The 27,966-nt window shown below is 36.8% G+C and overlaps 1 protein-coding gene and 2 long non-coding RNA genes across 5 annotated transcripts; 1 reads left to right on the top strand and 2 right to left on the bottom strand.

Annotated features, from left to right (window-relative positions):
- Nucleotides 1–1,423: 1,423 nt before the first annotated feature.
- On the bottom strand, nt 1,424–6,154 carry LOC138876897 (uncharacterized). The gene is made up of 3 exons (XR_011402203.1): nt 5,852–6,154; nt 2,574–2,644; nt 1,424–1,657 (listed from the first exon to the last, which is right to left on the bottom strand). It is a non-coding gene; the product is annotated as an uncharacterized lncRNA (long non-coding RNA).
- On the top strand, nt 5,079–27,266 carry LOC104236578 (protein CHROMATIN REMODELING 24). Of its 3 annotated transcripts, none has more exons than XM_009790529.2 (29): nt 5,079–5,325; nt 5,411–5,515; nt 5,652–5,726; nt 5,813–5,911; nt 6,012–6,161; nt 6,312–6,404; nt 6,659–6,781; nt 6,913–6,999; nt 7,101–7,187; nt 7,311–8,164; nt 8,266–8,396; nt 8,497–8,551; nt 10,503–10,625; nt 11,296–11,403; nt 11,529–11,584; nt 11,663–11,753; nt 16,215–16,349; nt 16,483–16,560; nt 21,678–21,884; nt 21,965–22,036; nt 22,162–22,242; nt 22,323–22,441; nt 23,791–23,902; nt 24,486–24,554; nt 24,649–24,743; nt 24,928–25,056; nt 26,532–26,597; nt 26,681–26,807; nt 26,919–27,266. In XM_009790529.2, the coding sequence occupies exons 1-29, from the start codon at nt 5,226–5,228 to the stop codon at nt 27,078–27,080; spliced, it is 3,789 nt and encodes a 1,262-aa protein (XP_009788831.1). In that variant the 5' UTR covers nt 5,079–5,225; the 3' UTR covers nt 27,081–27,266. The 3 variants fall into 3 exon arrangements, with proteins under 3 accessions (XP_009788831.1, XP_009788832.1, XP_009788833.1); XM_009790530.2 differs by having other exon boundaries at nt 5,080–5,325; nt 6,036–6,161; XM_009790531.2 differs by lacking the exon at nt 6,913–6,999 and having other exon boundaries at nt 5,081–5,325.
- Nucleotides 25,619–26,923, bottom strand: LOC138876898 (uncharacterized). The gene is made up of 2 exons (XR_011402204.1): nt 26,474–26,923; nt 25,619–26,214 (listed from the first exon to the last, which is right to left on the bottom strand). It is a non-coding gene; the product is annotated as an uncharacterized lncRNA (long non-coding RNA).
- Nucleotides 27,267–27,966: the final 700 nt, after the last annotated feature.

The raw sequence follows: 27,966 nt of genomic DNA, 5'->3' as shown, positions 1-27,966 counted from the left end.
AAGCTGCTCAGCGGCGGCGGTGAGGTTGAAGCAGCATCAGTAATTCTTCGCCGGAAAACTCTAATTCCGAAGCAGAGTCTTCGGCGGTGGTGAGGTTGAAGCAGAGTTTTCGCCGGAAAACTCTAATTCTGATGCGTTATCGGAGAGTTCTAATAGTAAAATGAATGTGGAAGATGAGAGAGAGAGAGAGAGAGGGGGAGAGGGAGAATAAATACGGGTAGGGGATACGGGAAATTTGAGGGGATAGGAGAAATTTGAGTGGAGAGAGAAAAATAATACAAAGTTTACTTTATGGCTTAAGGGTAAGAGGTGACCATAAATAGATATTTGGCTATAAAAAATCAAAAGGTAGCTATGGAATATAATTTTTTAAAAGAGTACTTATTTAAAATAAATAAGGTATCAACCTTTGCTATAGGAGGTAAAAATTCTATAAATAAACTATAGTCTCATGCCTAATATATATGTGCACAAGTTACGTCCTCGGGCCAAGTATACGTATACATAACTACGGCCTCAGGCCTAAAGATGCATAAAACATAAACTATAGCGTCAGGTCCAAATATGCATAAAGCATAAACTACCACCTCAGGCCCAAATACATGTGTTCGACATTCAAAAATTTAAAATCAGGAACTAAAAATCATAATGCGATACATGATATTGAAATACTGAATTATACTAAGTTACATGAAATTAGAATGCTAAATAGGACTAGACTGAGACATGCATTCATGAACTGTTTATGAGAACTGAAGCTTCAACTGTTTATGACATGTTGAGTAATCTAGACTAAGACTCATAGGTATCAAACACAAGTCTATATTGATTACGCACTGAGTTCACAACGTTCGAAATGAAAATCATGAATGAATTACGAAGCTAGAGAACAGAAGTTATGCAACTATTCAAGGAACTAAGCTTAGTTATATTTCTAAGGTAATTAGTAACGTTTTAAAAAAAAATGTAATGTAGGAAAAATCATTAACATTTCCAAACGTAGAGAGTTAGCCCCACATACCTTAACTTCATGCTCTTGAGCATAATACAACGTTCACAAAACCTTTCACTTTAATATATAGCAATACAAGACAAAGGGATTCTATATTATTAGCAATAATACTCATGTCTTAGGCATTTGATCAAACACTTGGTGGACATAAATCTTCATAGCCCTTATTAATGGTATTTTCTTCACCCAATTCTCATTCTACTACTTTTAGGTGATTCTACAATCCCAAATAGAGGTAACTAACATCATTTCTTGTCACAACCCCGGTTCGCCATTCGTGAACCATCGTGACAGCACCTAGTCTCTACGACTAGGTAAGCCTAATTTGCGGACGATAAACCAAAGTGCGGAATAAAACAATTTAAAACAGAAATAGAGTAACAAAACAACGTTTAAAAGTGCTGCTCGGCATACACAATATTAACTCTTAAAACCAATACACTTTCCCAAAACCCGAAACCCATGAATCACAAGCTAAGAGATACATAAGAAGCTCTAACTCTAGAAATGTAATACTGAAGGGCTATACTATTATAGAAAGATAGAAAGGGACTCCTCGATCTTCGGACGCGGCAGGTATACCTCGAAGTCTCTACGGAAGCGCCTCGCCTTAAGAATGATAAGATAGAGTGTAAGTACCTAGATCTGCACATGAAAAACATGCGAAGAAAGGGCATGAGTACACCACAGCGGTATTCAATAAGTGCCAAGCCTAACCTCGGTCGGGTAGTGACGAGGAAGGTCAGGGCCTTACTGAGATAAAATAAAAATATAAGGTATGATAGTATAAGATAAACACTACAGTTGAAAGCTAACAATACGAATTTAATACAGGAAAACAAGAAATTTAATAACTGAAACAGAGGCGAAACAATCACAAGGAAATAACCGGGGATCTCTCGGTATCATCAATGTATGCTAGGGATCTCTTGATATCCCGAGGATCTCTCGGTATCTTCAATATATGCTAGAGATCTCTTGGTATCCCGAGGATCTCTTGGTATCCTCAATGTATGATAGGGATCTCTTGGTATCCTGAGAATCTCTCGGTATCCTCAATATATGCCAGGGATCTCTTGGTATCCTCAATGGATGATAGAGATCTCTTGGTATCCTCAATATACGTGCTGGGGATCTCTCGGTATCACGCACTTCAACTCAAATCATAAATGCGTACAAGGGATCTCCCGGGATGCCATCCCGTAGTCCCAAAGTAAAACACACAACAATGACACAAGGAATACTCAAATAAACTCAACTCCATAACAAAGTAACACAAACAATTCTAACCTAGCATGTTTCACGTAATACAAATAAGGCAGTTAAAGCAAATAAAGCAATTAAGTCAATTAGACATGCTTCTCTAACTAACAACAGGTTTAAAAGTGCAAGTAGAATAAATAGAGAGGGAAAGCACAATAAAGAAAGTTACTTAATGGAAACTGGATTTTCAACAATTAGCACAAGTACGCACTCGTCACCTCACGTACAAGGCATTTCAATTATCACAATACCAATCCTAAGGGGAAAGTCCCCACACAAGGTTAGGCAAGCCACTTACCTCGAACCGGCTCAATAATCAATCCGAAATCACGCTCTTGCCACGAGTACTCGACTCCAAATAGCCCAAATCTATTCAATACAATTTCATGATGTAAATAACACTTCAAGTAATTGATTCTACAAAAAATTCTAAGCTAATACGCGAAATTAGGTAAAATGACCAAAACGCCCTCGGGCCCATGTCTCGAAATCGGGTAAAATTTATATTTTCAGAATCCTTATACTCCCATGAGTTCATGCATACCAAAATTATCCAAATCTAAGGTCAAATTCCCAATCAAAAGTCGAATTCTAGGTCTAAGAACTTTCTTCCAACTTTTCCCCAATTTTCATCTCCAATCCGAAATTAAATGATGAAATTAACTATAGATTGATGGAATATAACTAGAAAGGATTAAAGAATTGTTAACCACTGATCTCCTCTTCAATTTCCTCCCAAAATCGCCCTCTCTCGAGCTCCAAATCGAATTTCCAACTTTTGAAACTAAACCCTCGAAATTTCATATTTCTGCCCAGTTGTTACCGCATCTGCGGTCCCGCTTTTGCGGAACAATGGTCGCATCTGCGACTTCTCACTTAAGCCCATCTTCCGCATCTGCAGTTAACCCTTCGCAGATGCGGGGCCGCTTCTGCGGTGAAGCTCCCGCTTCTGCGGTCCCTACTGGCTTCTCCATTTTCCACTTCTGCATCTCTCCGCCGCTTCTGCGGCTCCGCACCTGCGGGGCCCAAACCACAGGTGCAGTTATGACAGAAAACCAGCTGAAGTTGCAACTCCAAACTCCAAAATCCTTCCGTCAACCATCCGAAATCATCCAGAGGCCCTCGGGACCTCAACCAAAGGCACCAATAAGTCTAATATCACTGTACAAACTTATACCAATCCTTAAAACACCTAAAACAACATCGAAACGACGAATCAACTACGGATTCAAGCCTAAGAACTCTAAAACTCTAGAAATACGCTTTCGATCAAAAAGTCTATCAAACCTCGTCCGAATGACCTGAAATTTTGCACACACGTTCCATTAAACACTACAGAGCTACTCCAACTTTCGGAATTCTATTCCGACCCTCGGATCAAAATCTCACTATCGAACCAGAAACTTCAAAATTCGACCTTTCGGTATTTCAAGGCTAAATTAGCTACAGACCTCCAAAACACAATCCGAACACGTCCTTAGGCCCGAAATCACCCAACGAAGCTAATAGAACCATCGAATTTCCATTCCGAGGCTGTCTTCACACTGTTCTGACTGCGATCAACTTTCCAACACTTAAGCTCTCATTTAGGGACTAAGTGTCCCAAAATTCTCCGAAATTCAAAACTGAACATTCTGACAAATCAAAATAGCAGAAATAAACTCGGGAAAAACAGTTAATAGGGGATCAGAGCGTAAATTCTTAAGACGACCAGCTGGGTCGTCACATTTCTCATCACCCAAATGTTTACAACAATCTTATATCAATAACCCAAAACCCTAGCTTAGTTCATATGATTTTCTTTATCATACCCATTTATTATTCTCCCAAGAACTCATAAATTCAAAACTATAAATGATTATGGAGTTGAAACATTACCTTTTTGAAGTTCAATCCTCTTTGAATTCAAGTTCCAGGTTTTTTTTTTCTCAACAATGATGTCTGAATCGAATATCTAATGATTTGAAGGTTTATCCTTATTAACAAGGTGTTAGAGAATTGAAATTAATTTAGAATCATAATTAGAACTTACCTTGGAGGAAGTTGGGTTCTTGAGAAATTCCTTTTCTAGAGTAAAGTTTCTTGTTTTGGGGTGTAGGGGACGAGTTAGGGCTTATAAAATGATCCTCCAGGTGTGCGTCCACGCAACTATGGGCCCAACCCCGCACCTGAACGCACAGCAAGGGCAGTGGCACTGCCATAAGTGCGCTGCCTCGCACGTGTTAGCTGAACGCACAGATTGCGCAGATTGCGCATTATCCAGTAAAATGCGCATAACTTTTTTGCAGGAAGATCCGTTCTGGCTACACAATGTATCACTGGAAAGATACTTCAAAGGACTACAACTTTCATGTTTTAAGTTTCCTCAAATTCCTAATAGACTTTTACGAAATAATGCTGGAATAGAGACCTTTCATAAACTTCGTCGATTTTATCGAATCTTATGCACCTCACTCTCCGTCTTGATTCCAAAACAACTATTTCTACCCACACTTATCCCAATAGGACTTCACATATCTAAAGTATCACATTAATACTCATTTAACATATCCACACCTAATATGAATTTATGAAGTGTTATACTAAAATGACAAAACTAAAAAATAAACAAACTTTTACTTTGTTTTTTGTAAACAAACATATATATATTCTATATTATTCCTTATATACCATTTGTGATATATCAACATAAATAATCCTTCATTATAATTCTTACATTACTAATCGTCCGCATTACAGTCCTAGCATAAAATGTCTCTAAACCAAACGACTCCTTAAAGGACTACTTAGGTTTTATAGCAATAGCAAAGGGGTTTTTGAATTTCAAATTGTTGAGCCGAAAGCGGGAATAAAAGGCAACGAAGCAGAAGCCCAAAGAGCATTTTCTCCATTGTTCTGCAAAAAACTTACTGCTTCACCACCATCACTATACTCTCTCTATTACTCAGAAATGGCTAAGCCGCCGCAACAGCAGCAACCTCGAAGCCTTAACCAACGCCATACTCAGATTCTGATTAACCTTTCCGCTTCTCATTCTAAACCCCCTCCTGGTACTTTCTCCTTGTTTATTTATCTTCTATATTCTAATTTCCTTGAACCGGCTACTCATTATTTGATGCTTTTTGTTTAATGTAGATGATTTGACAAAATTGGAAGCTAGGCGACGTTTCAATCAAAATGATGCCGTTCCCACTTTCTCTGCAATCACAGATTCTGAACCTGATTCTTCTCCTTCTCCTGGTATTTCTTTTATACATATATTCGCTTCTTTTTCTGCTAAGTCGATTTTCTTCCTTCTGTTGAATTTTTGAAGCTGATTGTTTTTTTTTTTTTTTTTTGTGTGGTATACTTCGATTCTCTTCAAATGATAATATAGGAGACGATGGCGTTCCTAGTTTCTCCGGGATTGCCGATTTTAGTCCCTATTCTGATACAAAATCTTCTCCTCCTGGTATTTCTTTTACCTATATAGTCTTATTTTTTCGTTGAGGCGAAGTTTGTTTTTCTTCAAAAGCTGATTATTTTGTGTGGGTATAGTTCGATTTTCTTCGAATGACATAGGAGACGACAGCGTACCTAATTTCTCCCGGATTGCTGATTTCAGTCCCGATTCTGCTACAAAATCTTCTCCTTCTGGTATTGTTTTACCTATGTAGTCTTGTTCTTCTATTGAGGCGAAAAAATTTCGCCGGAATTTATATTCTCTTCAAAAACTTTTTGTTTTGAGTGGGTATAGTTCCATGCTCTTCAAATGGTATAGGAGAGGCAGAGGAGACTGATGATCAATCGAAGATTAACAATATTAGTGCTTTTGAGAACGACGCCATTCCTAATTTCTCTGCCGTTGCTGATTTCGGTCCAGATTCTGCTAAATCTTCTCCTTTTGGTATTCTTCTGCCATACTATCCTTTCTTTCATTGTTAAAACGACGCGGTTCCTAATTTTGATTGCTTTTTTTTTTTGGGGTAAAAAACAGGAGCTAAAACGCCCTTTTTGAATCTCTATTTTTACCTGTTTTCCTTAAAATATTGTGCAGGGGAAAATGAGATTGATGAATCCAAGCATGAAATTCAAGAGGAATTAAGTGATCAACCCGAGGATTCTTTCGATTATCAGTGTTGTGGAATCGGTAAATATTTATATTTACACTTACAGCCTAATAATTTTTTGACACCTCAATGTAAATTACCTTGTTATAGCAATTTATTTACCATTTATCAAATGATTTAAGTATTATACATTTATGGGGTAATTGATTATTTTTACACCATCAGTAAAAATTGAACCTATCTTAGCAAGTTGTTTATCATTTATTCTAAGTTATCAATGAATGCTCATTAAATAATTTCCTATAATTACCTTTTAACTGAAATGGTTGTGTAGGGGAAAAGGAGATTGACGATGAACCCAAGAATGAAATTCAAGAGCAATTAAGTGAACCACCCGTGGATTCTTTTGATTCTCACTGCTCTGAAATCGGTAATCTTGATAGCTCGTCTAGTTCTGGTAATTACTAGTGTCTCTCAAACTCGTTTTTTTTTGCTGAAAATACGATTATGTGCTTTCTTATCTCTGTTACATGCTTTTCTTGTTCTGTCACTTAACTTTTTTTTTTTGAACATCTGAATTTTTTTAAGTGGAAAAAGAAATTGATCAACCCAAGAGTGGAACCAAAGCGGACCCACTACTATCTAAAATTGATGATAACAGTTCTTCACTTTCTGGTAGATAAACTAAGACTTATCTTTATATCCCTCTCCCTGTTAATCTCGAGTGATTTCCAGTATGTTTCTGCCTCGATGTTAATCAGTAAACGATGTTGCAGTGGATATGGAACAGTCCAAAGATGTGTATGAAAATTGTGAACAATCTCAGAAAGGCCAGAAAGATTATGAGAAAACATCTAATGAAGGTAATGTTTGTTCCTTTGAGAAATAATATGCTCGTGTGCCAAAATTATGATTTGCTGTAGGCAGAGCATTATATGTGCACGTCTGATTATACCATTGATGTGGATGAGTGTGTTGTCTGACAGAAGAGGAGAAAATAATGAAGATAAAGATCAAAGGCCGTCGCCGCCTTTGCAAAATTTCAGAGGATAACAATGACAGTGAGGAACTGAAGCTAAAGGACAATGAAGAGTCTGGATTTCTCGAGATAACAGATTTTGATTCACCTCCTCCCCAGGCGAAAAATGCAGTTCAGAATGAACATGGTAGTTCTGGGAGTGAAATAAGGGATATCCTGAATGATTTAAGTTCGAGACTTGAGATTTTGTCTATTGAGAAAAAGAGGGCACCGAAGCCCAGTGATTTGACTAAGAAGGATGAAATTCCGGATTACCAAAGTGCTGGTTCCTCATATGATACAATCAAGGAGTCTAGGATTAGAGGAGAAATTCACAAGGAGTCTCTGAAGGAGATCGATTTGGGGGGTGAATCTAAGAATGACTATGTTGTCCGGAAGTTGAATGATACAAGGTCTTCAGTTGAAGCACCAAAGAGAAAAGAAGTTAAGATGGTTGGAAAATCACAGCCCATGAAAAACTCTTTATCTGCCTACAAATTTCTGGAAGGAGACAGTAATGATAGTGATGGTGATTGTGTGGTCGTTGGTGACAAGAGTGCTATTACTCAAGTGGGAAGACATAACAGGAAGGCTAGACTTGAGCGTAAACATTCAGATGACTTTGATTCACGTGATTTTGTTTCAGAGGAGGATCACACTTACACTCTCAGTGGACCAAAGTTCAATTACGGGTTACCTGGTAAAGTTGCCAAAATGCTGTATCCTCACCAGCGTGATGGTTTGAAGTGGCTTTGGTCTCTTCACTGTCTGGGTAAGGGTGGTATTTTAGGCGATGACATGGGTTTGGGGAAGACCATGCAGGTAAAAGTCAATGTCTTAATTTTGTATTTCTTCCATCTTCAAAAGTATAATGTTCACAAAATAATTCTGAAGTAACTTTTTCTACTTATGCAATGTTTTAGATATGTGGCTACTTAGCTGGATTGTTTTATTCAAAGTTGATAAAGAGGGTGTTGATTGTAGCTCCCAAAACTTTGTTGCCCCATTGGATCAAGGAATTAACTGCTGTAGGGCTTTCTCAGAAAATAAGGGAGTAAGGCGTCTTGCTTTAATGTTTTTGTCTTATTGATTTCAAATGTGACTTCAACTGGTAGTATGAAAAGAGAAGTGTTCATGGTACTTTCTTGGTGCAGATATTTTGCGACTAGTGCAAAACTCCGGAATTATGAGCTTGAATATGTTCTTCAGGTTTCATCTTCTTTACTCAGTAAAAATTTGCTAGTTCATCATGTTTAGTCTGTTTCGTACTGGAACTATATAAAATAAGGATTCCATTCCACGCTTAACGTTCCATCAACTGTTTGAGCAGATAGAAATATCTTAATTGTAATGTAGTTCATTGGGACTGCATGCAAAAAAGAGAAAAGAAGTCTACTACTTGCATGGGCTTTAATTCTCTCTTCCTCTCATTTTCAATTAGATTATAACTGATAAGAATGGACCTTGGGCCTAACTCAACCCCAAAAGCTAGTTTGTGAGGTGAGGATTGTCCAATACCATATAAGGAGACCAAGATACCCATAACCCACCGATGTAGGACACAACTCAACACCTCCCCCCTCACGCCCAGGCTTGCAACTGGAGCGTGGACAATATAAATGGGGGTCCAACATCGGTAACAATAAATTGGGATGGGTCTGGCTCTGATACCATAATAAGATATGGACATTGAGCCTAACTAAACCCCAAAAGCTAGCTTGTGAGGTGAGGATTACCCAAGACCATATAAGGAGACCAAGATACCCATAACCCACCGATGTGGGACACAACTCAACACCCCCCCTCCCCTCACGCCCAGGCCTGCAACTGGAGCGTAGACAATATAAATGGGGGTCCAACATCGGTAACAATAAATTGTGATGGGCCTGACTCTGATACCATGTGAAAGAAGAAGAGAAGAAAAATGGTAAATAGAATGCTTTTCCCTTTTCCTTTTCTGGGTCCATTTTGAAAAGTGCTAGTTTGTACAGCCATTATAGAAGTATCATATGAGTTTACCTCCGGTGTAGATGTGATGCGCAACAATCTGGCAGATACTTCCTCCAAGGTAGGAACAGATGCGCTAGCAAGAATCTGGTCTCGAACTGAGGAGAGATAAGATTTTAATCCAATCAAGGCTAGAACCATAAAAAATCTGTCTCTCTGTCTCTCCTGAACATCCAACTTGTCAGTAAAAGGCATAAGAGAATCAAATTGATCCTTTAAAGATTCTACCTGACCAAGATCTTGTTGATTCTGTTGCAGGTGGACAATGTCTGAGACTACCTTGTAAATAAGCTGTATGTCATTTGTATACAAGGTTTTGGCCTTGTTCCAAACCCTGCAACATGTCTTACATGACTTAAAAAGATTAAGTAACTTACTGTCAAGAGAGATCCATAGAAGACTGCATAATTGAGCATCTATTTTAACCCAAGTTGGTCTATCAGATGCTCCAATCTCTGTATAATTCTTGATCAAATGATCTTCATATCCTTGACCTATAAACCACAGTTGTACAGAAGCTGCCTAAGAGGTATAATTTCCACTTCCATTCAACTTAACAGTAGTAATTGTTGGAGATGGTGAAGAGGAAAAAATCGACTTTCCAGTAATTTGATTTTCAACTGCTTTATCATCTCCCATTGTTGTATTTATTACACAGGAACTGCTGAAAGTGAATGAGAGTAACTACAAAACAAGAGAAATAGGAAGAAATAGAGAAAACTGAAGAGTCGACCAAGGAGGATCTGGTTCTTCTAGTCTTTTAATTAAAGGAAGAAAAATGAGATGGAGCAGGGACTAAAAACCCTAGCTCTGATACCATGATAAGAATGGACCTTGGGCCTAACTCAACCCCAAAAGCTAGCTTGTGAGGTGAGGATTGCCCAAGACCATATAAGGAGACCAAGATACCCATAACTCACCGATATGGGACACAACTCAACAATAACTTTTAGTATCAAGACGAGTTATTGACACAGATTCATGCATTTTATATGTGGGTGCATGTTTGGAACTTTTGACTTGATTTGTAACTGTTGGATATCTAATGTACAATGGACTTTCATAAGTTGAGTTATATTAAGTTGTGTTTTCTGGCATGGTTTAACTTATGGTTACTTCTTCCCTACTTGATATTTATGTTTCATTTATGCAGGACAAAGGCATTCTCCTCACAACATACGACATTGTTAGAAATAATGTAAAGTCTTTATGTGGTGATCAGTATTTCCTTGACAAAGATGAGGAGTTGACATGGGATTATATGATTCTTGATGAGGTACTTCTTGATTACCATTTAACTGTTTCTAATGTCAATGCATGGCAATTGTCATTTTGTTTCAATTAATTAGCATAATTGAGATACTACTTCCATTTAGGTGTTGTTGAACAGATATTGTGCATTAAGAAACCTTAGTTCAATCCAGAAGTAAAACATCATCCCTTTTTATCACATTTTTAGGAAAAGACATATTTGATTATAGGGAAATTTAACTCTTATGCTATGTGCAAAAGGACTTTTTATTTGGTAGATTACATACCTGATGTGGCTCAACACTCAGGCCATCTGAAATTATAAGCCTGGTTGGTGCATGATCATAGCCCCGGGGAAACATGATATGATCAGCTTCCTAGGCTTAATAACTTGGGAAGGGTGCTGATATATCTTAGTTGCTTGAACATCCATAACTGCTGCTGGAGCAGCAAGATAATAGGCCTTATTTAAATATGCCATGATCTCCCTTTGAGTATTAGGAGGTGTTAAATTCGATTTAAATTGTTTAGCATCTCAATTATTTGCCTTAAAGCTTTGATTTTTGTTGATTGACTTCTTTTGAAAAGAAATAGTATATGCATGGATGGCAAATATATATATCCTTGCGGTTTTATTACAAGTTTATAATTGTGAATGTATAAGCCTCTTAAAGTTTGAGTTTTTGAAATATCAGGGGCATCTCATAAAGAATCCCAGTACACAGAGGGCTAAAAGTTTGCACGAGATTCCTTGTGCTCATCGTATCATTATAAGTGGCACACCTCTTCAAAACAACCTCAAGGTGTATATACTATTACCTTTTTTTTATGTCTATCACGCTATGATGTCAGTTGAAATCATAGAAGCAAGTTAATAATGTGTTTTGCTCTCTTTTCCTTTATTCCTACCCCATCCTTACCCAAATAGGAGTTATGGGCTCTATTCAACTTCTGCTGCCCTGGGCTGCTGGGTGACAAACAATGGTATACTGACATGTTCAAATACAATCTGCTTATATTGAAACATTGGGCTCAAATGACATGAAGCTACTTCTATTAAAGGTTCAAAGAGAAATATGAGCATCCCATTCTTCGTGGAAATGATAAAAATGCTTATGACAGAGACAAGCGTATTGGCTCAGCAGTTGCAAAGGTGATTGCTAAACCAATATTTATACTCTACATATGCTAGCTTCTTCTGTGTTCTTATGTTTCTTGATTATCTTCTTCTTTGCAAGGATAAATATCTACACCATTTAGATTATGTTGTGATATCTTTCCATCCATTGTAGTTGTTATTGTTGATCATGGACAATTCATGTATTCTGACAACTTTCCTCTCACTCTAGAATAAATATTGGTGTTGCTCTTAGCAGTAAATACTGTAGGTGTTAACCGGACGGGCTGGTCCAGGCTGGACACGAAAAAAACCAGCCCGTCCAGTTATTGTTCCGAGCTGGTTAGTGGGTTGGGGTTCCGGGCTGGTAGTGGGCTGGGATATTCCGGGTTTTGGTGGGCCCGTCCGGGTTCGGGTTTATCGGGTCCGGACCGGACCGGGTTTAATTTTTTTTAGTGTATTATGTTTCCTTGTTCAATGTAATTGTTACTCAATGTTTGCAAACTTTTAAATAATAAATTAAGTATTTTAAGGCGAAAAATTAAACTTTTAAACTTTAAAATTTAAAGTTTTAAATTTGAAAATTGAAATTAAGTGGCTACATAAAATTATTTAATAAGACCAATATGTAAGGATCAAACTTCAAAGACTTTCATTTCATATTTTCATTGCATAATGATACTTCAAATTAACTTGTCTAATACACTAACACATTAAGCTTAAATAAGTCTAACAAATTCAAAATAACACAAATTGTCTCAAATCAACTTAAAATACGAATTGATGGAGGACACTCAAGACAACCCTTGATATGCCTCCTTAAACCAGCTGTGCCCTCCCTTTTTCGACGAACATTAAAGACTAGACCACAGTTCTTGCACTGAACTTTGCGAACTTCTTCATTTTTTTCTACCACCTCAAACTGTTCCCAAACGTGTGAGCGCACTCTAGAAGCACGGGGCATGATTTAACTTGAACCTAACAAAAATGATAACCACACTTCACTTGACTAGTCTTAGGGTATGCGCTTTGCGCGTGTACCCAATACAAATGAATATATTATTTTAAAAAATACAAAATATTATTAAATAATGTGATTGGCTTGTAAAATAAAAGTTAAACAAATTAAACTATAAGCTACTAAAAAGATGAATGTTGATCGCGAAGAAATCTTGGCCATAGAAGTCCTCAAATACATAATTGTGATTTATGAGGACTTCTGAGAGAATATTTTATGAAAATTATTGATATATTTGTGACCTAAGTAAACAAATAATAAGATTTCTCAAATAAAATAAATTTAAAAATTAAATATTTTGGTCTTTTGGGAATAAAGATGTTGGCTTATAGCTCATAAAAAAAATTGGATAAGTGAAAATATCTAAAAATTACTAATGTGGGCTTACTATTTTACAACAAATAATTATATAGAAATATCAAAAATCGTTTGTTGAAATAACTAAAAAGATGATGACAGTTCGTTAAGAATAGATTTTGTCTATAAGTTGAATATGTTTTTTTTTTATATTAAAATTAGGACACCAATGATAACTTTCTTCTTTCATTGGTTAACAAAGCAAATTGCATCTTGCTGAGCCTTAAGTTTTATTTTTCGCATAAATGAAAATATTTTGTTTTTGTTCTTCATGCTTATAGCATGCGTGAGCCCTATATATTATGACTATTGCATAAAAGTTCATATATAAAAGGAATTAATCAGTGCAAATTTTTTAGTTGATTTTAAATTTCTAAATTTTAGAGAAATAATTTAATAACTATTTTGTCCAATGTGAAAGTTATTTTTAAAAGGTAAAAAAAGGCAAACGATATTTCGCTAAGGATATTTTGCTATAAAAAATTATCGTTTGTTGAAATACTTAGAAAAGAGATGATGACAATTCGGTTAGAATAAAATTTGTCTATAAGTTCAATAACATTTTCTACCAAACTATGGACATAAAAATGGTATTTTATTGGCCGATGAAGCAAATTGTAATCTTGGTGATTCTAAGTTTTCTTTTCGTCATAAATATTTTGTTTCCATTCTTGTGTGAGTCCTATATGTTAGGACTAATTTCATAGGAGTTCAAAACATGGAATGTACTAAAATTTTAGTAAAGTTAAATTCCTAAAAATTTGGAAAGAAGCTTAAATTACACTTTTGTCTAGTGTGAAATTTATTCTTAAAGGGCAAAAAAGGCGAACGACATTTCGCTAAAGGCCTTCGTGCTTTTAATGTAGTATAGATAATTGTAATATTGTAGTGGCTACCGTAAATAATTGATAAACTTGAAATATTAATTAATTGAGAACTTGAGAGCAATAAGCAATTCAATAATCAAGAGGAAATTGGGAGAGAATTAAAGTAAAAGAAGAGAGCAAATTGTGAGAAAAAATGAAGAAGGGGAGGCTATTTATAGTTTTTAAAAGGTTAAAATTGTAATTTATCAATTATTAGGGATGGGGGGCTATTTTCTTAAGGGGGTAGGCTGAAGTGGCCAAATTTGCAAAAATGGCCGTTTTGAATTTGACCGTTGGCAACGGTCAAAAAGTTTTTTTTTTAAAAAAAAAATCAATGGTAACCGGGTTGTAGTCCGGTAAAAACCCGGTAGTGGGTAACCGGTTCCCAACCCCGCCTCCCGCGCCAAACTCTCCCCAACCCGTCCCACCCCCTAGCGTACCGGGCTGTCATTGGTCTGTCCCGACCCGATTAACAGGTATAGTAAATACATTAAGTAGGCGTTTGGACATAAAAATTATAATGTTTGAAAAAAAGTAGTATTTGGAGTTACGTTGAAAAATGATGTTTGGAATTTGAAATTATGAGCCCGTTTGGACATAAGAAGTTTTCCACTTTTTTTCGAAATCAACGTTTGGTCATAAAATTTTCAATTTTCACTTGAAGATGCATTTTGTAATTTTTCGAAAATTTGAAAAACTCCAAAAAGCTGTTTTTCCAAATTTTTACTCAGATCAACTCATAAAACTTCAAAAACAACCCAAAATTATATTCATGTCCAAACACTACTCTAATTTTCAAATTCCATTTTCACTTGAAACTTTTTTTCTTTTTTTTTTGGAATTTTACAATTCTTATGTCCAAACGCCCACTGTGTTTGGACATGCATTTCACTTGGAAAAATGCTTCAATTTTTTGAGTGGGGTAAAAAGTTTTTTCCCAAAAATTTTGGAAAAGTGGTAAAAATCACTTTTTGGTTTTTGAAAAACCCGTTTTCGAAAAATTTCCAAAAAACTTTTAAAATTTCATGGACAAACACATTTTTTGAAAAAAAAACTTATGAACAAACGGGTCTTGAGTCTTTTTTGACAAAGCTATAGCAGTAAATTGAATTCATTTTTTTCATTCTCTCTCTCTCTCCTCTGAGCAAAATCAGAAAAATGATAAAGCTAGATAGAAAATGTAGATATCCTGCATTCTGTTCTTCACAATATAAGCCATGGATATGCTTTGGGATTTGGAGTAGTAGTGCTTTTTATTACACGTATAGTTGATTGTCATTTGCCTTCTCAAGCTTTAGAGTTGTATTTTGGAAGCTGTCAAGTTGGGGTTTCCTGGGTCAGGTAACACTGTGACATTGGCCAGAATATTGTGCTTCTGTTCTTTGTTAATCGCCTTAAGTTGTGAAGTGATTAAGCGATATAACATGCAACTCAGCGAAGGCGGTTTGTCTGAGATGGTTGGTTGCCAGGTTTCCCAAGCTTGAATTTACACTACGTTAGATGAATGTACATCTGATATAGAAACTCGATCCAACGTTCTTCTCAGTTCTTAGCTTAATAGCTAAACTGGTCAGTCAAGGCAGAGTGATTCAATATTAATATTCATCGCTTTTGGATATAAAAGAGTATCTGTTGTACAAGGATCCTATAATTTCACCTAAGTAATACAAAAGATTTTACAATGTTCTGCTCTGCATGATTCTGTACAACTAATCTGGATTTGACACTCCCTTAAAAGCTGGAACATATTGGTCTTAAGCTTGCCACATTTATGCTTGTTTCTCAGACCTTGAAGCGCCTTGGTGAACGTTTCTGCCTTCATTTGAACTAAATACATTGATCAAGATGAGTCTAGACTGGATTTTTCACGAATAAAATGACAACTAATCAAATGTTTTGGTTCTCCAAGAAATACCAGAGCTTGAAATCATATGGGTACTTGATTTTTATCCATGAACGGAAACTGAAAAGAATATACCCATCACGAGGCAAAGAGAAACATGATTCTAGCTGTCACTATGTATGAGAATATGCATTGGAAGGATGTTTATATTAATATGTATATATTTAAGATTAATATTGCTCTATATGGTTTATAAATCGTGTAATTTTCTGGTATGGGTCAATTTATGCTATTGTGATCTATTAAAAAATTAAATTTTTTGGTTATGTCTCTGTTTTCGAAATCCATGTGGGATTATTGGCTTGTAGCAGATGCTTATTCCCACTAAAAATTTGTTATTGTGTGTTGTATAGGAATTGAGGGAACACATTCAACCATATTTTCTGCGACGTCTCAAGAGTGAGGTATTTTCCGATGAATCCTCGGCCGGCGCAAAACTTTCCAAGAAAAATGAGATTATTGTGTGGCTTAAATTGACAAATTGTCAGGTACAAGTTTGTTTCCATCACTTGTACAGTTTTTCATTAATTTGTCTCTTAAAGTAACTTGTGCTGTTAGCATTTTCTTTCTGGTAAATTATTTGGAGTTTTTCCTAATGTTATACCTTACTGCATTGTCCAGCGGCAACTCTACACAGCTTTCTTGAAGAGTGAGATTGTCCTCTCAGCCTTTGATAGCTCCCCACTGGCTGCACTTACTGTAATGTTCAGATGGACTTTCTTCCATGCCTATTCTCTTTGGTTATTTCACTAGTTTTTACTGGATATATTCAACATGATCAGTAGCAATACTTCCATTTGGAATTTGCTCTATGTACATCATCTGTCACTATTGCTTATAAAGAATGCTACGCAAATGAATACTTGTATGACCTTGAAACACCAGATAAAGTAGACTCAGCTGCCAAACCACCAGAAACACAGCTGAGCTGTTAGGCAACAACTCTAATTTGAAATATTGGTTGGGGACGCATATACCTTTAATCCTCTTTTAGAAGCAAGATTTTGTGTTCGAAATTCATAGCTGGAATACAAAAGCAAAATGAAAAGGCAGGTTAGACTAGTTACTCTATCCTTTATCAATAGATAGAGACAGAGAACTACTGATCTTGTCTCCCTAACATTTAGGAAACTTGAAATTGAGGCTTCCAAAAAGTTTGTTGAAGCGTCATTTCGTCCCTAACAATTGTTATGGTTGTTTATATCCCTACTCCAGTTTCATTAGGCAATTCCCAATTTGTAATGCATGAATCTCAAAGCTCCGAATCACTTACCTTTTCCATTGTTATCTTTTTTCTTTCTTCTCTAGGTATCTCTCTTCCTTTCACCTGCATGTATATTTGTATCTATTACTTGGGCACTACTGGGCTTGTTCTTAAACTTAACTTTGTCTTATGAATCGAACTAAATTATAAACAATGTACATTCTTGTAGCATTGATGCATCTTGAATGTTGTTTGTGTAGCTCTAGCAAGTAAAAACCTATTATATTCTTCCCTAGCAATGAAGACAAGCATTATCAATATTAGATAGCGACTTCATATATCTCTTAAGATTCTGTTTTTTTTTTTTGCTTTTCACATTTGGTTCGTACTTAGTCCTTTCCCACGTTTTCACATTCTGTTTGTACCTATTATAGGGGTACATACTTTGTCCTTGCTATCGACCTATCTTGATTTCAATCATGGAATCCTCCCTACTCAAATATACCTTTTGCATAATTACTAAGTGTTGTGCATGGATGTTTTCATCACTTCTGGCATTGTCTCTTAATTTATTTTGGTTTTCCTTTGCTGGTCATCCATAGTCATCACATTTTATTTGTATAGTGTTAAATACTGATCGCCTCCCTTATATTGGGTTTGAGCACATAACCCGTTATTTGAAAGTCTACACGTAACTTCCCTATCTTTCAAAAATGATGGCGTCGATCTACCTCTCAGATTGACTATCTTCTCCTAAGGAGGTGTGATAGAGGGCTCTGTGGCGCTGTACAAGGATTGCAAGGTTATTGCGAGTGAGGCTTTTGCGACGCAACATAGGCTCTTGGTGATGGACGTCAGTATCAGGGTAAAGAGGAAGAAGAGGATTGTACGAGAACGACCGAGGATCAGGTGGGGAGCCTTGACTAAGGTGGAGGAGTAGTGGGGACGCGAGCGCTATGTGGATGACGACGGTGGACTGTATTAGGGATGCCGAGAGAGGTGCTAGGGGTATCCAAGAGTTACTTCGGCAGGCACAAAGGTGGCTGGTGGTGGAATGAAGTGGTTCAACGTAAAGTGGAAGCGAAGAATGCGGCATACCTGAAGTTAGTAGGGAGCACATGCGAGGAGGAGAGGAGAGGAGAGCGAACAAAGAGGGGTATACGGTAGCTAGGAAGGAGGCAAAGTTGACGGTCACAAAGGCGGAGAGAAGAAATTATTTCGGCTAGCCAAGGCGAGAGAGAGGAAGGGTCGTGATCTGGACCAAGTAAGGTGCATCAGAGACGAGGACGGTAGAGTATTGATGGGAGAGGCTCAGATTAAATGGAGATGATTGACTTACTTTCATAGACTTCTGAACGAAGAGGGGGATCGAGACATTGTGCTAGGTGAATTGGGGCACTCTGAGAGTTTCCGAGACTTTGGGTATTGTAGGCTCATTAATGTCGAGGAGATCATGGGGCTATGCGTAAGATGAGTAGGGGTAGAGCTACCAAGCCAGACGAAGTCCCGGTTGAATTTTGGAGGTGTGTAGGCAGAGCAGGCTTAGAGTGGATGACTGGGCTGTTTAATGTTATTTTCAGGACGAAGAGGAGGCTGGATGAGTGGAGGTGGCACACGGTGGTGCCGTATAAGAATAAAGGTGATATTAAGAGTTGTAACAACTAAAGGGGTATCAAGTTGCTAAGTTATACCATGAAAGTTTGGGAGAGGGTGGTGGAAGCGAGGGTGAGGAGGACAGTGTCTATATTTGACAACCAATTTGGGTTCATGCTGGGGCGGTCGACTACGGAAGCTATCCGCCTTATTAGGAGGTTGGTGGAACAGTAAAGGGATAGGAAGCAGGACCTACACATGGTGTTTATTGACTTGGAGAAAAGTGTTATCAAAGGCGAAAAGCGCAAAAAAGCTCTAAAGTCTATTGGGGCCTTAAGGGCAAAGCACAAAAAAGCGAGGGCTTTTATGAGAAAAGATGCAAATGGAGAAAAACTACAAATATATGTGTAGTCCAAGATTAACATCTATAAGCATGAATACCAAATATATAGATAAAGAAATTAAAGAAAATTTACGATAAAGTGAAATATCAATTGTTTAGTGTCACCTCTTCAAGATAACGCTCATTGGCAAGGAAAAGTATGCCTTAGAGCCTTGATGATAATACTGAAGCGCCCGCTAAGCGACGCGAAGCGGTCAACACGTTTTGAGCCTCGCGTCGGGGCTTAAGCACGCCTTTGATAACACTGCTGGAGAAAGCGTATGACAAGGTCCCTAGAGAGGTTCTTTGGAGATGCATGGAGGCTAAAGGTGTGCTGGTTGCCTACATAAGGGCGAGTAAGGACATGTATGATGGAGCTAAGACTCGGGTTAGGACAGTAGGGTGCGACTCGGAGCTTTTTCCGATTGTTATGGGGTTACACCAATGATCTGCGCTTAGCCCGTTCTTATTTGCCTTGGTGATGGACGCACTGACACGCCATATTCAAGGGAAGGTGCCTTGGTGTATGTTATTCGCTGACGACATAATGCTGATATATGAGACGCATGGTGGCGTCAACGAGAGGCTGGAGGTTTGGAGACATGCCCTTGAGTTTAAGGGTTTCAAGTTGAGCAGGACTAAGACGGAATACCTAGAGTGCAAGTTAAGCGCGAGCCGAGGGAAATATGCATGGAAGTGAGGCAGTTTCAAGTACCTTGGGTCGGTTATCCATGGGGATAGGGAGATCGACGAGGATGTCACACACCGTATAGGGGCGGGGTGGATGAAATGGAGATTAGACCAGCCATGTTGTATGGGGCTGAGTATTGGCCAGTTAAGAAAAAACATACCCAGAAGATGAAAGTAGCAGAAATGAGGATGTTGAGGTGGATGTTCGGGCACACTAGGATGGATAAGATTCAGAATAGAGATATTCGGGAGAAGGTTAGTGTGGCTCCTATGGATGCCAAGATGTGGGAGGCGAGGCTGAGATGGTTCGGGCACGTATTGTTATTGCTTGTCATCTATTTTTTGGTTCTTATGTTGCTGTAATTGTTTCTTGATTTTTCTGTTGATGGTACTGATATAGTGTTTCTTTTCGTCGTCTTGAGCTGAGGGTCTTTCGGAAATAGCCTCTCTACCCCCTCGGGTGGGGGTAAGGTCTGCGTACACTAAGGGTGGCAAACGGTTCGGTCCCTGTCCTAAACATGCCTCGCGGGCTGAGCCTAAACGGTCCGGTTCTTAGTGGGCCAGACTTAAACGGTCCCGGGCTTCGTGGGCTTTTGGGTGTAACCAGACCAGGACCACGAACTAATGGTCCCGGGCTATGTGGGCCGGGCCCGGTCCTAAACGAGCCTAAGTGGGCCTTGACTATTTTTAATTATATAGCTTATATATAATATTATATATAATCTATATCTATAAATATATATATGCTTTATACATTGCTTATATGTATGTGTGTGTATATATATATATATATATGTATATATATACATACATTTATATATATATGTGGGCCTGACTTTTTTTTAAATTTTTTTTATCTAAGACAATTTCTTGTAAATTATATAGCTTATATATATTATATATACTATATCTATAATATACATATATACTATATAAATTACTTATATGTGTATATATATATATATATATATATATATATAATCTATATCTATAAATATATATATACTTTATACATTGCTTGTATGCATGTGTGTGTGTGTGTGTATATATATATATATATATATGTGGGCCGAAGTGGGCCTGCTTTTTTTTTTTTTTAAATTTTTTTTATCTAAGTCAATTTCTTCTAAATTATATAGCTTTTATATATATAGTATATCTATAATATACATATATACTATATAAATTGCTTATATATATACATGTGTGGGCCTGGCTTCTTTTTTATTTAAGGCAATTTCTTGTAAATTATATAGCTTATATTCGAATTTCGATATAACATTGACGTGCGTGTGTGTGTGTATATATATATATATATATATATATATTAAGATGAACTCGGTATCAAAGTTACAAATTAAAGTTTACATTTAATACTTCAAATTAAAGTTCAATGCCTTCAACATAATACTTCAAATTAATCTAACAAACTAAAACATTAAGCATAATACGTCTAATAATTAAAATAACATAAATTGTCTCAAATCAACTTAAAATCTTAAATACGAATGTCTCAAATCAAATTTTTGGAATTTTTTTTCTTTAAAAAGTAACCGTTGGGTCCGTTTGAGCCCGTTTAGGACCCGGGCCCGGGCCCAAACGGTCTCGAACCTAATGGCTTCTTCAATGAACCGGGCCACTTGGGCCTCAAGCCCCTGGTCTCGGGCTTAAACGGTAGGCCCGTTTAGGCCCACTACCCATATGGGCTCGCTGTCCTGGGCCGGGCCCGGGCCTAACCGGTCCACTTGCCACCCTTAGCGTACACACTACCCTCCCCAGACCCCACTTATGGGATGTTACTGAGTTGTTGTTGATCTACCTTTGTACTTTGTTGTTCATTCCGTTGTCTGGTTCAAAGCAAGCTTGTTTCTTTTATTTCTTAGCCTTGCAGACATATTCATAATATGTTTGTCAAATCTGATATGAGACTCAATTTATATGGAACAGATCTTGAAGAAAATATGTGACCATCCACTGCTACTAACAAAGAGAGCAGCAGCAGAAGTTCTGGAAGAGATGGATTCAACATCAAACAAGGATGACCGTGCTGTGGCAGAGAGATTGGTTATGCAAATGGCAAATGTCACTGAGAAACTTGACGATGAAGTGACACATGATGTTTCCTGCAAGATAGCTTTTATACTGGCTTTGTTGGTGAGATGTCAACAGCAGAAGTGATGTTCTATCTATTTTGGCAATAGCTTGTCTTATAATTAAAATGCTTCTTCATACAGGACAATTTGATTCCTGGTGGGCACAATGTGCTTATCTTTTCTCAAACACGCAAGATGCTTAATCTACTCCAGGTTGTTGTCATGTTCATATCTTGGTTTTTCACATGGCATGCATAAGTTAATACTTGCGCATCTTTTTGCATCACTTCTTAATTTTTGTTGCTCTAATCTGTACTCAATCACTTAATTTGCCCCAGGATGCTTTAATATCCAATGGTTTCCAGTTCATGAGGATAGATGGAACCACCAAAGCTACTGACAGATTGAAGATTGTTAATGTTTGTCTTCTCCTATGTCTTGAGTTGATATTAATCCTCCATAAAATTTTACATTCTGATTTTCTATGCCAATTTTGTAGGATTTCCAAGAGGGTCGCGGTGCTCCAATATTTCTTTTAACTTCTCAAGTTGGCGGTCTAGGTCTTACACTCACAAAAGCAGATCGAGTGATTGTGGTTGATCCAGCATGGAATCCAAGGTACACTCTTAGAATGACTTTTTATTATCTTCTTAGAGTTTATAGATGACTGACATGTGGTGTCTAATTATCTTGTAGTTGATAAAATAAATGTTTTAGACTACCCAGAGAATTTAATGTTTTAGAGTCCTCAAACTTCTACTAACTTCCTGGTCCTCTTTCTTTAGATCCTCAAAACTTATATCAGTACCCATAACCATGTTCGTCAAAAAAGGCACCATTAAGAATGGCTTTTTTCGTTATCTAGATTGTTTATGAGGTGATGCCATAATCTATTTTGTTTGTTTTTTATATTTATTCTTAATCAAGGGAAAATAATTCATTGCTTAGATGTAAAGTATTACTTTAGGTGAAGAATAAGGTCATCATGTGCCTTCATTTTTAGTAAGAGTATAACCCAGAAATTACTATGTCTCGCTTATGCTACACATAAATCGGAATATTCTCCAAGGAAAAGCTTGGATCGTACTACCAGACGTTACTAAAAGGCTACATGCAGATGATAAAGCTTCTTGTTTATGACAATGTTCCTAGTGTCTTCTGTGTTTTGTACAAGATCTTGTAGTTGAACTTTATGCTATCTTTATGGTAAATACTAGGTATTTTTTTTTTACTGCTGGATTTTGATTGTGATTTGGCTGCACTTCTTTTCATATGCGTTTTCTTAGAAATAAGTGTACATACTTCAGTTTCATTTCAAAATGTGTTGCTGCCTCCATGCCCTATTAGATAAATGTGTTTGTCTGGGAAAATCTAAGATTAAAATTTGACTTTTTAATTGTGTTAATGGTAGTAGATCTAATACTCCTATTACGAAAAGAATGATGGGGTTCGGAGTAGAGGGTCAAACCATTCTATTCAATCTCAATTTGGACATCGATTTGCTTACTTTAAAAAATAAAATTTACACATTTAGAATCTATATAGATTGTAAGTCACAGTATTTATAATTAAAAATTATATAAAGTTTTCTTAGGACTGGTGATACCATGGGACAAGCAGGGGATAGAAAGTAGTTTCTAAAAACCAAATTCCGAAGAATAGGGCTACAATCCCACCCCCAGACATTCAGGATAAGGTGAGGATGTAGTCACATCAGATGAGCATTTACCAATAGTAGATCTCATTTGACCACATTGATGAACCAAGTGACACTTGATATCTTTCCTCTACTTGTGTTATTATTTGTTAAAATCCGATGCGTATTGTTTGAATGGCAATGTTACTCCATATTCTGCTACTAATTATTGTATCAGGCCTATGATCGCCATCTAAGTGCTTTCTGTTCTTCCCATACTCTGAAATTTCTGTTAGGGATTAGATAATAGCCATTTACTTCCAACTTGCAGCACGGATAGCCAAAGTGTTGATCGCGCCTACAGAATTGGGCAGACGAAGGACGTTGTTGTTTATAGATTGATGACTTGTGGCACAGTTGAAGAGAAAATTTATAGGAAACAGGTGCATATTTTGTATTTATGCTTGATTGAGTTGTGGTAAAGATACAATTGGCTAATGATGAATGAGTGATCTTTAATAGTTGTGACCCTAAGTATTTAATGCATCAACCGCTAAGTGCTTATTATGGTTGGCTATCTTGAGAAGTATAGTAAGCCTTCTCTGATGTTACTACACTAATGCCTATTCTGGTGGAGTGTAGGCTAACATTATAGTCTCTGTAGCTTATTGCATGGTCCTTGTGTCATTAAGAACTCTAAAATCAAATATCTGCTTTGTCATGTGTGTGAAATGAGAGAAGAAAAGAGAAATTCTTATTGAAATTGGTTGTTCACAAAAATTGGGCTTGCGCTTATACAACTTCTAGTCTATGTATAAAATAAGTAATTATTCGTTATGTACAGTATTCAAGTATTCTTTAAGTTATTTCATTTATTCTTGACTTTCAACCATTTGCAATATTCAAGTTACTTCCAAGACCAAGAGCAAAGGCAATATGGTTTTATTATTTTGCTCCTCTGTAATGCACATTTCAAGGAAGATGAGTTTTACATCAGTGTTTTCATCATCTAATACTCTGGTACAGGTATACAAAGGTGGATTGTTCAAAACAGCAACTGAGCACAAAGAACAAATCCGTTATTTCAGTCAACAGGTATACGCTTAGGTGGAAATTCTAAAATTTATATTTGGTTTATATAGCTACCGATATTAACTGCTCTGATTGGTTTGTATGGTTAACTTTTCAGGATCTTAGGGAACTTTTTAGCCTTCCTAAGGGTGGTTTTGACATATCAAATACTCAACAACAGTTGAATGAAGAGCATGATCACGAGCACAAAATGTAATATGTGTTTATATCTCATGTAATTTTAAGTGATTGTTCTCCTAATGAGCTTTGATAAGATTCAGATTGTTTCTCAGGGCTTGTGCCTCTTAAAATCAGCAATAGTTTATGATTATTTTCACAAGCCAATTGGGGCTTTTGTTGTCAACTAGTTTTTACAATGATGCTCATTTTGCTGCAGGGAAGGAGCTTTGAAGGTCCATGTAACGTTTTTGGAGACGCTGGGTATAGCTGGAGTTAGCAGCCACAGTTTGCTTTTCTCAAAGGCAGCGCCTGAGCCACCAGTCGAAGATGAGGACGAAGTGAAAATGTAAGTTCAAGTGTTTGACACTATTTCGCAGATGATACTATTTTATATTCTACTCATCCTAAACGGACTAGCAATATACTATTGGGGGAGTCAAACTAGTTTTTTTATTCGTAATTTACTTTTTCAAACATATTAAAATACTTATAACTGTAATATGTGTTTTATTGTATTTATGAATTTCAAAATATGTAAATTTCCTTTCTAAACTTAAGATATCTATGTCCGAGTTCACATAGAAAATTAGATGAGTTGACACTTGTACTCCAGCTTCGTTTAACTAATAAAGTTTTGAACTTTCATATTTCTATTATCAAACGTTATGTATATTATTACTATATTCTTTCTCTTGTACTGATGATACACAATTCCAACGGGTAGCTTAAACTGCATGTTAGTCGAACATAAAAAGGACAGAGGAAGTATGTGGAATCTTACTCAGCTTCATTGCCCCCCTTGCCTCACCACACATGAAATGTGGAATCCTACTTATAGCTTGTTTGGCCAAGCTTCTTTTTGGCCAAAAGTGTTTTTTTTTTTTTGCCAAAAGCACTTTTGGCCAAAAATTGAGGTGTTTGGCCAAGCTTTTGGAAGGAAAAAAAGTTCGTTTGAGGAGAAGCAGAAGCAGAAAAAAGTAACTTCTCTCCAAAAGCACTTTTTTGAGAAAAATACACTTAGAAGCAGTTTTTTAAAGCTTGGCCAAACACTAATTGCTGCTCAGAAGTGCTTTTCAAACTAATTAGCCAAAAGCAAACTGCTTTTACCAAAAGTACTTTTGAGAAAAACACTTTTGAAAAAAAGCACTTCTCAAAATAAGCTAATTTTTGCAGCTTGGTCAAACGGGCTATTAGCTTCAACCCCCCCTGCCTCACTACACACGTGCACATATAGTCCTCATCCAAGGAACAATGAAAGAAAACATAAGATTATAGTATTATGGAAAGTAGGAACAGTCATTTTCAGGGGGGAATGGCTGTTTAGTTGAAGCATACAAGGACTCACAAAACCAATAGTTGAAGAACGGCTGTGTCTTCTTAAGATCAGTTGTAATGGCTTCTTAACTCAACACACCATTGGAAGCACAACTTGAGACATACTAGGACTTCGAGTGAGACTTTGAATTGATGCTATTAAAACTCATCGCTTCTCATGGCTGAAGTTCTGCAATTTTAAAGAAACTTAAGCTTCAAATAGTATTAGCAACAAAGCGATCCAAGCAAGAAACGATTATTTGTCTTCATTGTTATCTTCTTTTCTAATTTGCAACAGCTCTAGTTGTTCTACTTTTGTTTTCATGATTCTCCTTTTCTTTTTCTTGATGACTCTTTCAGGTATGCAACCTTGTTTCTTTTTGCTGATTGTGCTTATAATTAAAAAAAAAATATGACTTGCAATGTTTGTTACCAATGTCATTGCTTACCTTTTTGCGTGTTGTAACCATCATCTGTTAAGAGTTCTTCTTTTCTACCTGGGTGCAGTGCAAGTAGGACGACATTCGTGGGAAACTCATCCTCGCACTCATCAGTCGAACGTGCTGTTGATGCGTATGACTCATAAAAACTTCAACTACTAATTGCAAATCTATCGCTCGGTTTTTAATTTGACTTCGTAGATGTGGTTCTTCCAGGGGGCAGTATGCTTTTAAGCCGAAGGATGTGAAATTACAGGATAAGTCTGTACCTACTAGGATTGGTCCTACAGAATCTGATATCAAGGAGAAAATCAGACGGCTTTCTCATATGTTTGGAAACAAGGTATTGGCTGATACTTATATTATAGTCTAACTTAGGAAATCATTAATAACCTGTGCTTCTATTAAAGTCTGGTAGCGAGCATCTATGTCACTTCGTCTTTCAATTTTTCAGGAAATGATCTCCAAGTTACCTGATAGAGGGGAGAGGATACAGCAGCAAATTGCTGAACTGAATAAGGAGCTGAAGAATATTAGAATGGAAAAAGAAAACAGAGATGAAGTTATTGATTTGGATGACATATCTGGGCGATTCCATAGGGTTGTAAATGTGTAAATATTGCTCACTATTCTTAGACGCTTCAAAGTGGAAGCCATTTTTGCTAAAAAACTCTTTTGCAATCTGTCCTCCTCTTTTCCATCTGGGTTACATTGTAATTTTGTTGAGAAAATGGGTTGCCTTTGCAAAATGTATGGTCCTATAATATCGTCCTATTTTTCTATCAAATTTTTCTTACGAACATCTAACGCAGCACTCTAGCCTCCATTTCATATTTGTTTTTTGACCAGGCATCTCTTTCTTCTCCTTCTCTTCCCAAATTCTTCTTTCGCTGCGTTGGTGCCCTATCCATTCTCGCTTTGCCTGTGCTTCTGGTTTTGATGGGTGAAAATAGGGAAGACGAGAGTTTTAATCTTCTGAACATCTAACGTAATCGATTGCCTAAATAATTCGGTCATGCCAGCATTGCTCAAGCTGTATTTTTCATAAATTGAGAGATACAGATAAAATCATACACTATCACCTATGTGTTAGGAGATGATGCACTTATTTAAAGTTTACTAGTCTCTACGTTCCTGTGATGCACGAATATCTTATGTCAAATGTTATCAAACACTTTTCAAAAGTAATAAACATTCTAAAATAACATAAATATGCAATTGAAGTTGTAAATCACTTAAAGAATGCAACAATACTTAATATTATTTTTTGATTGAATGATTTACTTTAATTTAGTTAAGCCTTAATGATTCAGGTACATAAAAGTCATATTTCCTTAAATTAAGATACATTAATAACGAAAAATACAAAGAAAAAAAGTCATTAGGTAATAATTCAATTTCAAGATTTAACTCCAACCATGATTAATTAAACTCCAATCACGTGTCTCTTCCATAAGCGTACATGCTCGTGCATGAAATAGTTTGGTATATCCAAATATCAA

This window comes from Nicotiana sylvestris, chromosome 9 (assembly GCF_000393655.2).
Source record: "Nicotiana sylvestris chromosome 9, ASM39365v2, whole genome shotgun sequence".
Lineage (NCBI taxonomy): Eukaryota > Viridiplantae > Streptophyta > Magnoliopsida > Solanales > Solanaceae > Nicotiana > Nicotiana sylvestris.
This window is presented reverse-complemented; position numbering and strand designations above follow the sequence as displayed.